This window comes from Hoplias malabaricus, chromosome 11 (assembly GCF_029633855.1).
Source record: "Hoplias malabaricus isolate fHopMal1 chromosome 11, fHopMal1.hap1, whole genome shotgun sequence".
In the NCBI taxonomy this organism is placed as follows: Eukaryota; Metazoa; Chordata; class Actinopteri; order Characiformes; family Erythrinidae; genus Hoplias; species Hoplias malabaricus.
The window spans coordinates 11,334,559-11,348,066 of NC_089810.1; the positions used below are offsets into that span (position 1 = coordinate 11,334,559).

Genomic DNA, 13,508 nt, shown 5'->3' on the forward strand with positions numbered 1-13,508 from the left:
AGGAGGCATAATGCTATGGAGTTGTTTTTCCTTAATGTTGCAGCATACCAAGACTTTTTTGAAAATTGTATGTTTTCAAAACTACAAGAACAACTTGGGGAAGGCGCTTATCTGTTCCAGCAATACTGTGCCCCTGTGCACAAAGCAAGGTCGATAAAGGCATTGTTTGGTGAGCTTCGTGTTGAAGAAGCTGACTGGCCCACACAATGCTTTGACCTCAACCCCATTAAACACCTTCAGGATGAAATAGAATAGAGATTGTCTCAATGTGTTTGTCCATATTGTGTAGCTACAGAATTGAACTATTTTATTTCTAGTAAAAATCCAAAGACTAAAATAATGCAAACAGTCTTTTTTAATGTGAAGTTAACTGACATAACTTTAACATGGAATTACAACTAATCAGTCTGAGTCATCAAAACCTGACATGAAAATGACAAATATCTTACGTCTTATTTCACTGTAAATGAGTCACATCCTAAATTTCCTCTGAACTGCTGTCACCTCCTGCAGACTGTGCTCATTACATAAAGGAGTGTTGATATATTCCTGAAAAAAAAAATGCAGTTCCATTGTTGATTACAAAGAATATACTGGCCCCCTCCTTCTCCAAACATACACACAAACCACATACACACAAACCACACACACACAAACCACACACACAAACCACACACACAAACCACACACACAAACACACACACAAACACACACACACACACACACACACACACACAAATACACACACACACACACACACACACACACACATACAGACATACAAACAGGGCTGTGTCCAGCCTGCGTAGGAGCCCTTTCACCCCCTGAGCACAGCGGCCCCAGAGGTGGCCACATATTTGTGTGGTGAGTAAGGAATGCGGTTACATGCCTTACACATGAGCTATTACTGAACACTCGCCCCAGTGGAGCACAGCCGGTCCACACACACAGAGGCTGTGAGCTCATCCAGAGAGAGAGAGAGAGAGAGAGAGGGAGGGGAAATGGGAGGAGGTTCCACAATAGAGGGATGGCACTCACAGTTCAAGTCAGTTTAGAACATACATTGAGGAGAGAGGAGTGCAGCTCCATCAGACAGACAGCGTAGTTGATGCTGAAGTGGACGCACTGGTTTGGAAACAGCTCTCTGTTGGGGGAAACTGAAGTCCCTTCACTCGGCTGAGTGAAGATTTCAGCAGATTTTCTCAGCAGTTTTGCTTTAGTGCAGTGTGCGGACACTGAGTGGACCTTGCTGTAAAAAAAAGTGCTGCATTAATAATTCTGAGTTGAGTGGACTCTAAGTGGACAGTGAGCAAAACTTTGAGTGGACACCGGTTGCCTGGATGCCAGTTGACGTGGTGATCACTCCTCCGCTGTGGACGAACATGCACGAGAGTGAGATGAAGCTGAAGATTCGTGTGCGGCGCATCAAAGAGGGAAGAGACCTGAGAGGTGGGGGCACAAATGGGTGAGAGAGGAAGTGAGTGAGTGGGTGAGGAACTTGTGGGAGAGTGTGAATAATAGGTACACAGCATGTGAGTGAGTGAATGGGAGAGTGAGGAAATGAGTAAAGTGAATATGTGGGTGAATGAACACCTGAATTGGTGAAGAATAAGAATAAGTGCAGAAGTGAATGAGTGAGTGTGAGTGCAAAAGTAACAGTGTAAATAAACGTGAATGCTTGTATACATGAGTGAGTGAGTGAGTGAGTGAATGCATGAGCAGGCGACTTGCTTCTTGTTTCTATGTGCTGTATTTCTTCAACGTGCAAAGAACATATTGTCAGTTACAGCCTTTTTTACTCAGTAATTACTACTGAGTCCTTTCAAAAGGCACAGCAGAGGTCCAGTTGTGTACTTTAAAAATATATTACATTAAAATATTACATGTTAAAATGCAAGTTGAATGTCTGTACGTTTTCATAATAGAACTGTTTTAAATTCAAAACCAAAACGTGATATTGAAATAGGATTTATGAAATGAATTCACTTTAAGAGGGCAGTTAAGGGGTTAAATGACCCATGCCACCTAAAACTGTCACCTAAAATAAAATGTAAAAAATGATTTAAAAATAAACAACAACAACAACAACAACAACAATAATAATAATAATAATAATAATAAATGCCATCTAAAATAAAAGTTGCTGCAGGGTGCGCACAGGCTGCACAGTGCTTATTGCCAGTCTGTGACCTTAAATGAGACAGGGAAGGGAAGTGTAAACGCTCTCATTAATGTGAATGCTGAACAGGGGACTTATGTGACATCTTGAATTGTAAGCATTATGGTAAGAATGAGTAGACTCTGGCTGTGACGATAAGTGAATATAGACAGTGGATTAAGACCCTGCTGGCTGGGCGTCAGTATTAGCAGGTTAATCCCTCTTGTACCCTTGTTGTTAGGATGCGCCGTCTTAGAGTAAAGAGAGATTGAGGCATTTTCTCTCTCTCTCTCTCTTTCTCTATGTTTTTCTGTCTCAACCACAAAAAGACACTTGCATGTGCTTTTTCTGAGAACTGTTTTCTCACTTTCAGAACAAAATCTCATATCTGTTTTTAAAATCGATTTCTTTTTTTGTTAAGACACTTTTTAAAGCTTGTTTATGTCCATTTTTAAGACTTATTTTGGACACTGGTTTGTAAGCTATGTTGCACTTTGAGCCCACAGTTAATGAAGAATTGCCAAATAGTGGCAGGCTTATGATTCTTTGGATGGCACGGATGGTATGGCATGGTTTCATTGCTCTTAGTTTGAATGTGTCTTTACTTGCCTGGGGTGGCATTCACCCCCCCTCAGTGCACATATTTAGCCCATGCTTGTTGTAGGCTGCTGCTAAGCAAAGACTTAAATACTACTGTGCTGTATTTAAACCCCCCCTCCCCCCCACCCCCCAAACACTCACACACACACACACACATACAGACTGGAAGGCCATGTACACAGGATGATTTCATTTCTGTAGGGACTGCCCCCTATGATTCTTTTTGTCCTGTTTGGGATGAGCGCTATTTGTCTCCAACAAAAAGGGGATGTGTTACCCACTGTAAATGCTTTGAAAGAGAGTTGCAACTGGGCATTTGTTTAGACGCTGTGTTTGATTGCGAATCCATTGACTCAGCCCTAATGATGCTAAATGGAAAAAGGCCCTAAGCCTGGCCTATGGGGCAAACACAGTAACTCTGTCTGGGACAGTGATGTCAGCTAATTAAACCCTAGAGGAAGAAGGAGGGAATGTTGAATCTTTGCCACAATACATTTGAAAAGATTATCAGATCTGCTGCATGACACCTATAAATTTAATAGCTAGCAATTACAGATGAAACAATAGAATATTAAATTTATAATACTGATACAGGAACCTGAAACTGTCAGACGACTGGGACAGTTCACAATAATCTATTACAAATGACTCATTCTTCACTCTAAACCAATGTTACCATTCATGCATTACACATATTTTCCAACGGGAATATAGCAGTCAATCACACATTAAATTTTAAAAATAAATAAATGAATATTGGAGAATATCAGCACTAATATTTGCTTTTGAAATGGTAAAAAGGCTGGCCCTGAGCAATCACAACATAAAACAAGAAACTAGTACTGAGATGGTAACACCAGGTGTTCGCCAAAACTAGCTGGGGGTGCTAGATGCAACTGGAGAGAGAGAGAGAGAGAGAGAGAGAGAGAGAGAGAGAGAGAGAGAGAGAGAGAGCGAGTGTGTACAGCAGCCCAGAGACAGCCCGCTGGCCACCCATGTGTTGGGCGATGATGTCATACCGCTTGGCAGTTGCTTTTAATAGTTAGAAACAGACAGGCCTTGAGCAGAGCTTTAAAGGGCCAGGCAGACACAGCTGGAATATTCACTCGGGACCCTCCAGTCTTTCCTGTTCTCCCATACACTACTCACTTCCTTCCAGGCAAAATAAATCAAATAAATAATTAATAACGATATATAAACTCCATTTCAGTCCAAGACAAGGCCCAAAAATAACTCTTAAATAAAAGAGCTCAATGCAGTAAGAAACACTGCTCAAATGTGTAAAAGTACTATTCAGTTTCAGTTTAACCAGTTTAGGCTGAAGGAATAAAGAGGGTTCGGCAAGTGGTCCTGTAAAAATGTATTCTTTAAAACCATGTATACACCAAAGACACGAGGAAAGAAAATCAAGCAAATGAGCTTTAACATGTTTTAACGCTTTATATATATATATATATATATATATATATATATATATATAACAACAGCAAGTAAATCTAGTAAATCTAAAGGTCTCTGTACCCTGCTGCACTTCTGAGGGACTGAAAGTGTGACCTCTCTGTGCACTAGGGGAGGGTTTGGCGTCGTAGTATTACTGGGAAACATGCCTCCATTATCAAAGGGTAGTACTTAGAAAAACACACTTCTCACCTTTGCACCACCTTGAGGTTTCTCACGGTGAGATGTGAGAGTTGGAGAGAGAGAGAGAGAGAGAGAGAGAGAGAGAGAGAGAGAGAGAGAGAGAGAGAGAGAGCAATATAGAGATTCTGAGCTTGCGTAACGCCCATGCCCTTCGTGACAAGACCTGTCATGATGTCATTCATGAGTCAGAAAGTAAAGAAGCTTGTTAAAGCTTCTGGGACAGGTTTGTGTGCATTGACTCATCATTAATATCTATGACAGAATGGCCTTGATGAGTGATCACATGTGAAACATGAAGTGGCAACTGAGAAAAAAAAACCAAACAAAAACGCTTTCAAAAGCTTTGTTCGATTGCCTTTTTGTACAAGCAAATATATAAAACAGCGACTGAAGGAATGAATGGATGGATGGATGGATAGATGGATGGATAAACAAACAAAAACGAATGAATGAACGACTTGACTGAATGGGTTCATGAACCCTGATATCAAGCTTCACTCTGTTCTCTGTGTTCTCTCTGCCTCTGTCACATGTATCTGTTTACCAACTCTTACCTCACTGCTCTGAGCTCATCTGTTCTTTCATGCTTTGTTGCCTAAATTCTCTTTGCTCTCTTCCTGCTATTTCTAGGTTTCTCTCTTCGTTTCATTATTCCGTCATTATGTAAACCAATTCCCACCCAACTTTAAACATGTTTATGCTATCATTTGCTAATGGACCTTTTGTGAAAACTAGAACAGCAAAAATGGTCCGGGATGATTTCCTTGAAAATGGCCTTTATTCTAAATAATATCTACTTTTACACCTCATTCCAGTTGTTATTCACCTCAACTGCTCTTAACAGTTATATGTTAATGAGATCTGGACTGAAACACTCTGTATAACTTCAGTGTGAATGGGCGGAGCTAAACTGCCATAGGCTACAAGTTTGTTTGAATGTAAAAATGTTTTGATTAAATAAATATATATATTTTTTTAATGACCTGTTTTTGCAACTCACATTCCACATATTGACCGGACTACAATAATGTCTTAATAAGTTTTTTATTGAACAAAAATGAGAAATGTTTTGCTTATGACACAGGCTCACTTAAACCATAATTCTTTCTCCTATAAACTTATAATTTCAGATGTACAAGGATTTGTTATGGCAGCAACAGCATGTTTGGGGTGTGTGTGTGTGTGTGTGTGTGTGTATGTGTGTGTGTGTGTGTGTGTGTGTGTGTGCGTGTGTTTGTGCAAGGCCTAGATGAATGATCAAGAGATCAAGCCAAGCCTGAGCTTTTAATCCAAGGTGATGTCATTGCCCATGCTTGCCAGCCTTACTTGGAAATTGAGCTAACACCTCACTGATTTAAGGCCTGATTCCAGAACAGCAGGCTAAATTAAGCCACTACACTGATGCCATCTTGTCTTGTGTTGCACCTAGAATATAGGGGCCTGTTTTTCTTCTTATCTTAGTTTTTTGTTGTTGTTTTTTTCCACATCTTTCCCTCATTTCTCCATGCACTAAATGAGGGGAGTAGAAAATCTGTGTGTTAGGCATTTGAATGTGCCCATTAGCGCAGGGCTAATTTGGTGCTGTGTTTAGGCGTGAGGTAATGTGCTGCTACAGAAAGGGAGGGGGTGGGACTGGCTCTATTAGAGCTGTAAGATCCCAAAATACACCACTGTAGGTTGAAAAACTGCTGAAATGAACTGGACTTGAGGCTGGTCAGTGGCTGGAGAGGGTTTGTTTGTCTAAGTGAGTAATATGTAGTCTTAAATGCCCATAAGAATCCTGGATTCCACTGGACTTTGGTGTTAGTGGTTGTTTATTTTTGTGGTTGTTTACATTTTATTTGGTGAAACACTGTAGACCCAGTTTTTAAAGCTGCTGCACACTTGTGAGTAAAACCCTGGACCGTGGTTGGGAGGACGTGTTCTTGTGGCCTACTTCATTCCCATGGTGTGATGCTGTTCTCTGGGAGAGGAGATGAGATCATGCAGGAAGCAGAGAGCCGAGAAGCAGACACTGACACCCTATCTGACTCTTAAAGGAACAGCCGTGCCCTTTCGCAGCCCCACTTTATCATTCCTAATCAAGCTAGGGTTTTGAACCTGGCAACCAAACACCAGATCCATTTCACAGGCTCCATTTAGCATAAATAGGCCCAAGCTTGCTACTAAATATACCAGCTGTTTAATTATTAAAATGCCAGTATATTTCATTCTAAACTCTATCTGCTGCATCAGTATCATACCAGTGATTGCCATGGACCATAACATCAACACGTATCATGTACGGGGGGGAAGTGCAGGATGTCTATTGACCACAGCTTACTTAAAATAGCAGCTAATGGGCAGCTGCTGAAAAATGTGTATGAACATTTTAAATTTTTGATTACATGTAGGTCTTTGGGTAAGATATGTGATATTCTCCAACCAAAGATACTAAAAAATGGGAAATGGATTCTATTAGGGCACATTTATTTTTAAGAGTGAAGCATTTGTAATGCTACATTCACTGGTTCAGATTCTCTTACAAATTCTTCCCCTCTAAAACTAAGCTCAGCCCAGTTTTTAAACACAGTTGACTAAAAAATGTATGTGTTCTGCAAAAATATGTGTATGACAGAATTCAGCATCTGTCCAATTGCTTGTATAAAATGTTTCAAGTCAAAGGGTTTCCTGCTCTTTTCTAAGCACAGTCATCTAAATCAACCTCTGTGGTAATTAACCATATGCTACGCATGTAGAGATAAAGATCAAGATAAAAATGGCATATTCTTTAAAGCTTATGAGCGCACAGAATTCAATTAAAAGCCAAGTAAAAACAGAAGGATTGTAATCTCTCTAGGTGAGTGTGAATCCTCTAGCTGTAGGTCTGCTCGTGTAGTTACAGATGGCTTGGTCAGGCAGGATGCTAACACAGGAGCGGAAGGTCAGCTGCACTCCTGTGGGAGTTGGACCGAGAGTTCTTATGTGATTCGGAGAGTTAGAATGTTAGGAAAGTCCCACCATTGTTATTACTATACTGTGCAGTATACACAAGAGCTGTTTAAACTGCAGGTCATACTCTGGGCTGCCATCAGAAGCTAATGCATGGATTGTGTGGATTTATGTACGCCCTTCTTACACTTTTCAAGCCATGTTCTGTCTCTGTGTATTTTTTTAGGTGGCTTTGCAGCCTTCTCCTCCTGCTTCCCTGATCTGTGTGAGAGCAAGCAGACATCTATACTTCCCCTAAGCCTGTCTCAACCATGCCTGCCAGTGGCCAACTTGGGCCCAACTCGCATTCTGCCTCACCTGTTCCTGGGCTCACAAAAGGATGTCCTCAACAAGGTAGATACTTTCTACAAAGACACTGGGGTTTAGGGTATTTTATACCTGTCTTCTTCACTGGAAGATATTTTCTCAACAGTTATCTGTAGAACCGTCATATTCACTGGGTGTTATTGACTTTTTTAAGTCCAGACAATTTGTTTATCACATTTTGCATACCTCCAGATCTGTATGCAGCATGCCAGCATTAATATTCCCATGACATATTTGTCATATTTTTCTTATACCCTTAGGGTATTCTTGTTTATCAGTAAATCATTTAATGTGGTATATATTCTATTACATAACCAGAGGCAGCAGAAAGAGCACATTCCTTGAAATCATTCTCCTTTGTTGTGAAGATGAATTGCAGTGAATGGAGCTACCGTCAACTGTCAAAACAAATGGTTTTAGATTCCATCACTGGCAAAGAATGTCTTGTCATTCTATCATCCTGTATCGTAGGTGCTTACTTCTGACAAGGAAAGAGACAAGGGATGTGGGTCCAAAAAACATAGGCTTATATTTATCAGGCATCTCAAAGTAAGACAGCAGATCTAGTCTAGTCAAGTCTAGTCAAGTTAGTGTAGTTTTATTCAGTGTCATGTAAATGGCATAAAATGATCTTGGATCAACATTCTTCTATCCCAGCTATCAGTCGACTGATTCGGTTTCTATCCATTACTTTTTGTTCATTTTGGGGTCTTGGGTCATTCTTTTTAAGATAATATTCAAATTTCTTTAGCACTGAATAAAATGTCTCCATCCTCTGGATTGACAGGAACTCATGGCTCAGAATGGGATCACCTATGTCCTGAATGCAAGCAACACCTGTCCCAAGCCAGACTTTGTCAGTGAGAACCACTTCCTGCGCATTCCTGTTAATGACAGCTACTGCGAAAAGCTACTCCCCTGGCTGGAAAAAACCAATGAATTCATAGGTAAGAATACCCACCGCAAAACACGCTGATAGACTGGACTGACCCAGAATAGCTCAACTATTCCACTTACGGTAATAACGAATGTGAGAATTATGGTTGACCAATTCTGGGTTTGGAGAAACACTTCATGGGAGGTCTGAGGGTTGTCAGCAGTTGAGGTGGGAAAAGAATGTAAACCTGATGTTTTATTGGTGTGGTGAAGGCATTACTGGTCCTCACTGTTTCTTTATTCTCATCTGTCTTTCCCTTTCCCTTTCTCCAGACAAAGCCAAACTGTCCAACTGTAGAGTCATTGTACACTGTCTGGCAGGAATCTCTCGTTCTGCAACCATTGCCATTGCTTACATCATGAAAACCATGGGCCTGTCCTCGGATGATGCCTACAGGTACCTAGTAGATACTGTTTTTAATTTATGGAGAAATATTAATCACTGTGATGTGGTTATGATTAATCACTATGATGTGACTTTCTCAATTTTGTGCTAAATAACTTCAGCAGAATATAAAAAAAAATTTGGAAATGCAATTTAGCAATTTCTTTACTTCCCATAGGTTTGTGAAGGATCGCCGACCCTCAATATCTCCCAACTTCAACTTCCTAGGACAGCTCCTTGAGTTTGAGAGAGAACTTAAGCTGAAGACCCCCTTACCCTGCAGCCCTCTGAGATCAACCGCCGATCACTTTGAAGAGACCACAAAGATTACAGTGGAGCAGAGAACAGACAACAATCACCCTTATCATAGAATCCAAGAAAATACAGTGGTACAAACTAAGCCACCCTCACCTACCTCTCTGCAGAAAGACCTCAGCAGCCTTAAACTCTCTACAGACCAAGTCCTTCACAACAACAAGCTCAAGTGCTCCTTCTCCCTCGACATCAAGTCTGTCTACTCATCAAATCAGCACCTTCAAGCCTCCCCCAGTACCTCTCAATCAGACTCGGAAAACATGCCCAAGCTTTTCAAACTTGACAGTCCAAAGAACAACAGTGTTGTGTGCCGATACATTTCATCTCAAGACAGCCCAAGTCCAGTTGAGTCATGGTGTTCCCCTGTGGTAGTGCAACCAAGACTAAACCATCAGACTGACAAGCAAGAGAATGGTAGATTTGAGAGGCTATCTACGACAACTCTTTCTCTCAACCTAAACCGGAGTAATCAAAATCCAGGTAAACATGGCACCAACGGGAAGGCATCTTCTTTCCTAAGTTTGCCCCTGGATACATCTGGTGTCTGGACCAAGCACAGAAGCACAACCCAAGCTACAACCCCCGTTACACCCACAGAAGACCACACATGGTTCTTCAGCGCAGACTCTTCAGTGACAACTACAGTTCCAACTGCTAGTAGCTCTGTGCGATTTGGTGGCTCATCACTGAACAATCCTCCCACTTCTGGTGTGCAGATGTCATGGGACAAGTCACACGTGGAGACCCAGTTCAAACGGCGGAGCTGCCAGATGGAGTTTGAGGACATCATCAGCACAACAAGCAGCAATGAAGAGTTTGGTAAGCTCGGGAAGCAGTCCAACTTTTCTGGCAGCATGGAGGTCATCGAAGTATCGTGACAGAAAAAGTTTGAAGAGACAATGGCCACTGTGAAGCTCCCAAAGCCCAGAGGTACCATGGGAAAGAGGACTTGATGACAGAGACCTATTATGAAAGATCGGCTCTGATCTAGCATGGTCTTGTTAGACTGGACAGGGATAGTTTGGGAGATACCGGTTGGGAAAGGACAAACTGCATGCACAGATGCATGCAATTACGAGACACTGTGCTAGACTCTCCAAAGGACAGTGGACTCAGAGTACAAAGTGCTGTAGAGCTTTGGTGCTCCTATTAATTTTTTGACAGGCGAAATGGAGTAGATGACATAAGTCACACCAAAGGGCAAAAATGAAGTTGTACAGATGTGTCATCATAAGGTACTCTCCACATGAAGGATTTACACTAAGAAATTTAATTTTACAGCATGGCTAAAGAAATGTCAGTATGAATGAGCGCTTTACATAACAATAGATTTTTTTCTATCTACCTGAGAGCAACTTTAAAATAAAATAATTGCTGTAATATATTTGTGCTCCATTTTGAGATCATTTCACAAGGCTCTTTAATACTGTCAGCAGTGCTATTGTGCCTAGAGGATTCAATAATAGTTTGTGAAGATAAATTGTGTGTTAAGCTAATATGATCTCTCAGACATACTACTGTTCACTGGGCATGCTCAGAAATGGCTGGCTACCTACAAACAGACAAGCTGCTTCCTAGCAGTACTAGGCTTTATATGTATGCAGAATTATTACATATGTATGTCTAAAAGAAAGAAAGTTAACAGCAATTTAAATGGACTATTTAATGTGTCGTGCATTATTGATTTAATTTATTGTATCCGTTTCATTCTGGCAATGAGCAATAATATAATATTTGAACATTAATTTGTCTCTGTTTCTTTCTGGAAATCACATACATAGCTACATGTATCTGTAATTTATTTCTCTACTGGGGAGCATACTTTTAAGGGTGACACCATATCACAGTAAATTGAATGGCGAGACGATGAAGCCAACTTGATGTGGTAAGGAGGACACAGAAGACAAGAGCGAGTGGCTTTCAAGGATCAGTTAACAGTCACAAACATGAATGAAAATTAATTTAACAGCTTTTCAACGTGATCAGCATATAGCTGCTGTCCAGTGTAAAGCATGTATCTTCCAAAACTTATAATAATAAATGAATTTTGGAGCATTTCTATTGGTCCATTACTCGTGAAATTTTCACACAATATGAAAGACAGCTGCTGTGTTTGAAAGATTTTGTAAACTAAATATCCACAAAAATGGATATAAAAAATATATATACATGTTTTTAGTTGGAAAGTGACAATATAGTCTCCAAAGCAAAGTCAGAGAGTAACAGACTCACACACAGCACATTGTTTGAATGATCATCTGCTGGAATGAAGGTATGAGGTATGAAACCCAGGTACAAAAAGAAAAAAAAATATTTTGTTTTCATCTATCTGACACATTTTAACTCGGTTTAAAATGATTATAGAAGCCAGGCACCTGAAATAAAATCACAAGAGGATTTTTACCTTTTACTTTTGTCACTTCTGGCTACCGACCACAGGGCCACGGTTGACGAGATACTGATTGAGTGTTGAACCATTTCCAGCACTCAACACATTGTCGTTCAGAAGTTGAAATACCTTGCTTTTAGAAGAGAGGTGTGAATTGTTTTCAAATCAGCACCTTTCTCACACCTAATCTTTTCATCCCTCATTGCTCACCAGTGGCTCAACAGTCACGAGTTTTCATAGTCAGACAGCACACATTATCCTGTAACAGAACTGCACATAATCCAGTAACCGAATTGCAAAATAATATATATATATATATATATATATATATATATATATATATATATATATATATATATATATATTTATTATATATATTTATTATATTTTATATATAAAATTTAAGTCATTATAAATAATTGAATTCACTTGTTTAATGTTTTTGCCAAAAGAAAAAGCTTAATAATATACTTCAGCTATTTATTGACTTTAATATTTTTCCAACAATCATCTGACATATACATACTTAAGGAATAATACACTGGAGGTTCGTGATATAACGTGAGATATTGGCACTCACGTTATCTCACATTATAGAACGAACCTCCAGTGTATTATTGCGATTATATCACCGTTCGTTATTGCTGTTTATTATTAGGTTTTAAGATAAATAAGACCCGGATAAATTACTTATCTGTTTATCAACCTTCCGCAAGAAAGAATAGTTCCATTCCGTCACGCATTCCAAACAATCAAGTCAATAAAATGTCATGGTTTAACTATTGTTTACAGTGGATTCAGATAGTTGTGATATAAATCATACACTAAACGATGCCAAGTTCCCTCTATTTAAGTTATGTGAGTATTTTTGAGTATGGTTCCAGAGCCGTGCTGCTGAGCTGGTGAATGAGAATTAAACAGTCACAGAAACCACATAGATTTAGCAATGTACATTAATTTACTTTATTTTCCGTATTTTTCCGAACGCAAAAAAGGTGCTGGTTCCCCATTGGCTGAAAATATCCAGGCACAGCGCTGGTGCCGTTGCTAGGTTACATGTATTTTGTGGAGTTACGCCTGAAGAGCAGTAATATCAGTAATATCGGTACTCCTGGAACGTCTCTCAGCCAATCACATTGCAGGGTCATTCCTAATGATTTGGAGTTGGAAAGAACTTTTAGTCTTGTATTGAGGAAGAAATAAATACATTATTGGGCAGCAGTGTAAGGGCTAGGCTCAGAAGTGCTACATGAACCTTTCTCTTGATTTCCATTTTAAAAATTGCTACATACTCTACATCAAAAAAGATCCACTGATTCAGTGTAGGTCTTATTCCTGGCCCTTGCTCAGGCTTGCCTTTACACTGCAGACATCTCAACTACCAAACAATACCAACAGCCCTCAGCCAGCTGACTCAACCACTGCCAACAATAGATTAGAACACTGGGGTTAATTGTGATCTGCTATTGTTGCAATCAACATCTAAATCTAATTGTGTATAGGTGATATTTGTTGCTGTGTGTTAAAGCCCAGCCTAATAGTCTTAGTAGTGTTGCTTTGCAGAGATTTATTGCATATCATTATGGACTTTCCATTCTGCATGTGTGACAGGGTTAGATTTGTGCATAATGTTCTATACCCTGTGTGTAATTAAAGAGACTATAATTGCGATAATGATCTATACTTTTCAGAAGGTGTCACTTATGTGTGCAGACACAGACTTACAGACACACACACACACACACATACACACACACACTCCAATTTCCTTGCCAATATTTACAGCA

The 13,508-nt window shown here is 39.9% G+C and overlaps 1 protein-coding gene across 2 annotated transcripts; it reads left to right on the forward strand.

Moving 5' to 3' along the window:
* Positions 1 to 1,077: 1,077 nt before the first annotated feature.
* dusp8b (dual specificity phosphatase 8b) lies at positions 1,078 to 11,047 on the forward strand. Of its 2 annotated transcripts, none has more exons than XM_066685370.1 (5): positions 1,078 to 1,449; positions 7,557 to 7,723; positions 8,484 to 8,643; positions 8,906 to 9,029; positions 9,196 to 11,047. In XM_066685370.1, the coding sequence occupies exons 1-5, from the start codon at positions 1,341 to 1,343 to the stop codon at positions 10,208 to 10,210; spliced, it is 1,575 nt and encodes a 524-aa protein (XP_066541467.1). In that variant the 5' UTR covers positions 1,078 to 1,340; the 3' UTR covers positions 10,211 to 11,047. The 2 variants fall into 2 exon arrangements, with proteins under 2 accessions (XP_066541467.1, XP_066541469.1); XM_066685372.1 differs by having other exon boundaries at positions 1,432 to 1,477.
* The last annotated feature ends 2,461 nt before the right edge of the window (positions 11,048 to 13,508 follow it).

Bases quoted from the DNA above. Each gene is read 5' to 3' on its own strand.
- dusp8b (XM_066685370.1), top strand. From the start codon at position 1,341: ATGCCAGTTGACGTGGTGATCACTCCTCCGCTGTGGACGAACATGCAC. The intron at 8,644-8,905 runs GTAAGAATACCC...CCCTTTCTCCAG, and splicing joins AAAAACCAATGAATTCATAG to ACAAAGCCAAACTGTCCAAC. The intron at 9,030-9,195 runs GTACCTAGTAGA...TACTTCCCATAG, and splicing joins TCCTCGGATGATGCCTACAG to GTTTGTGAAGGATCGCCGAC.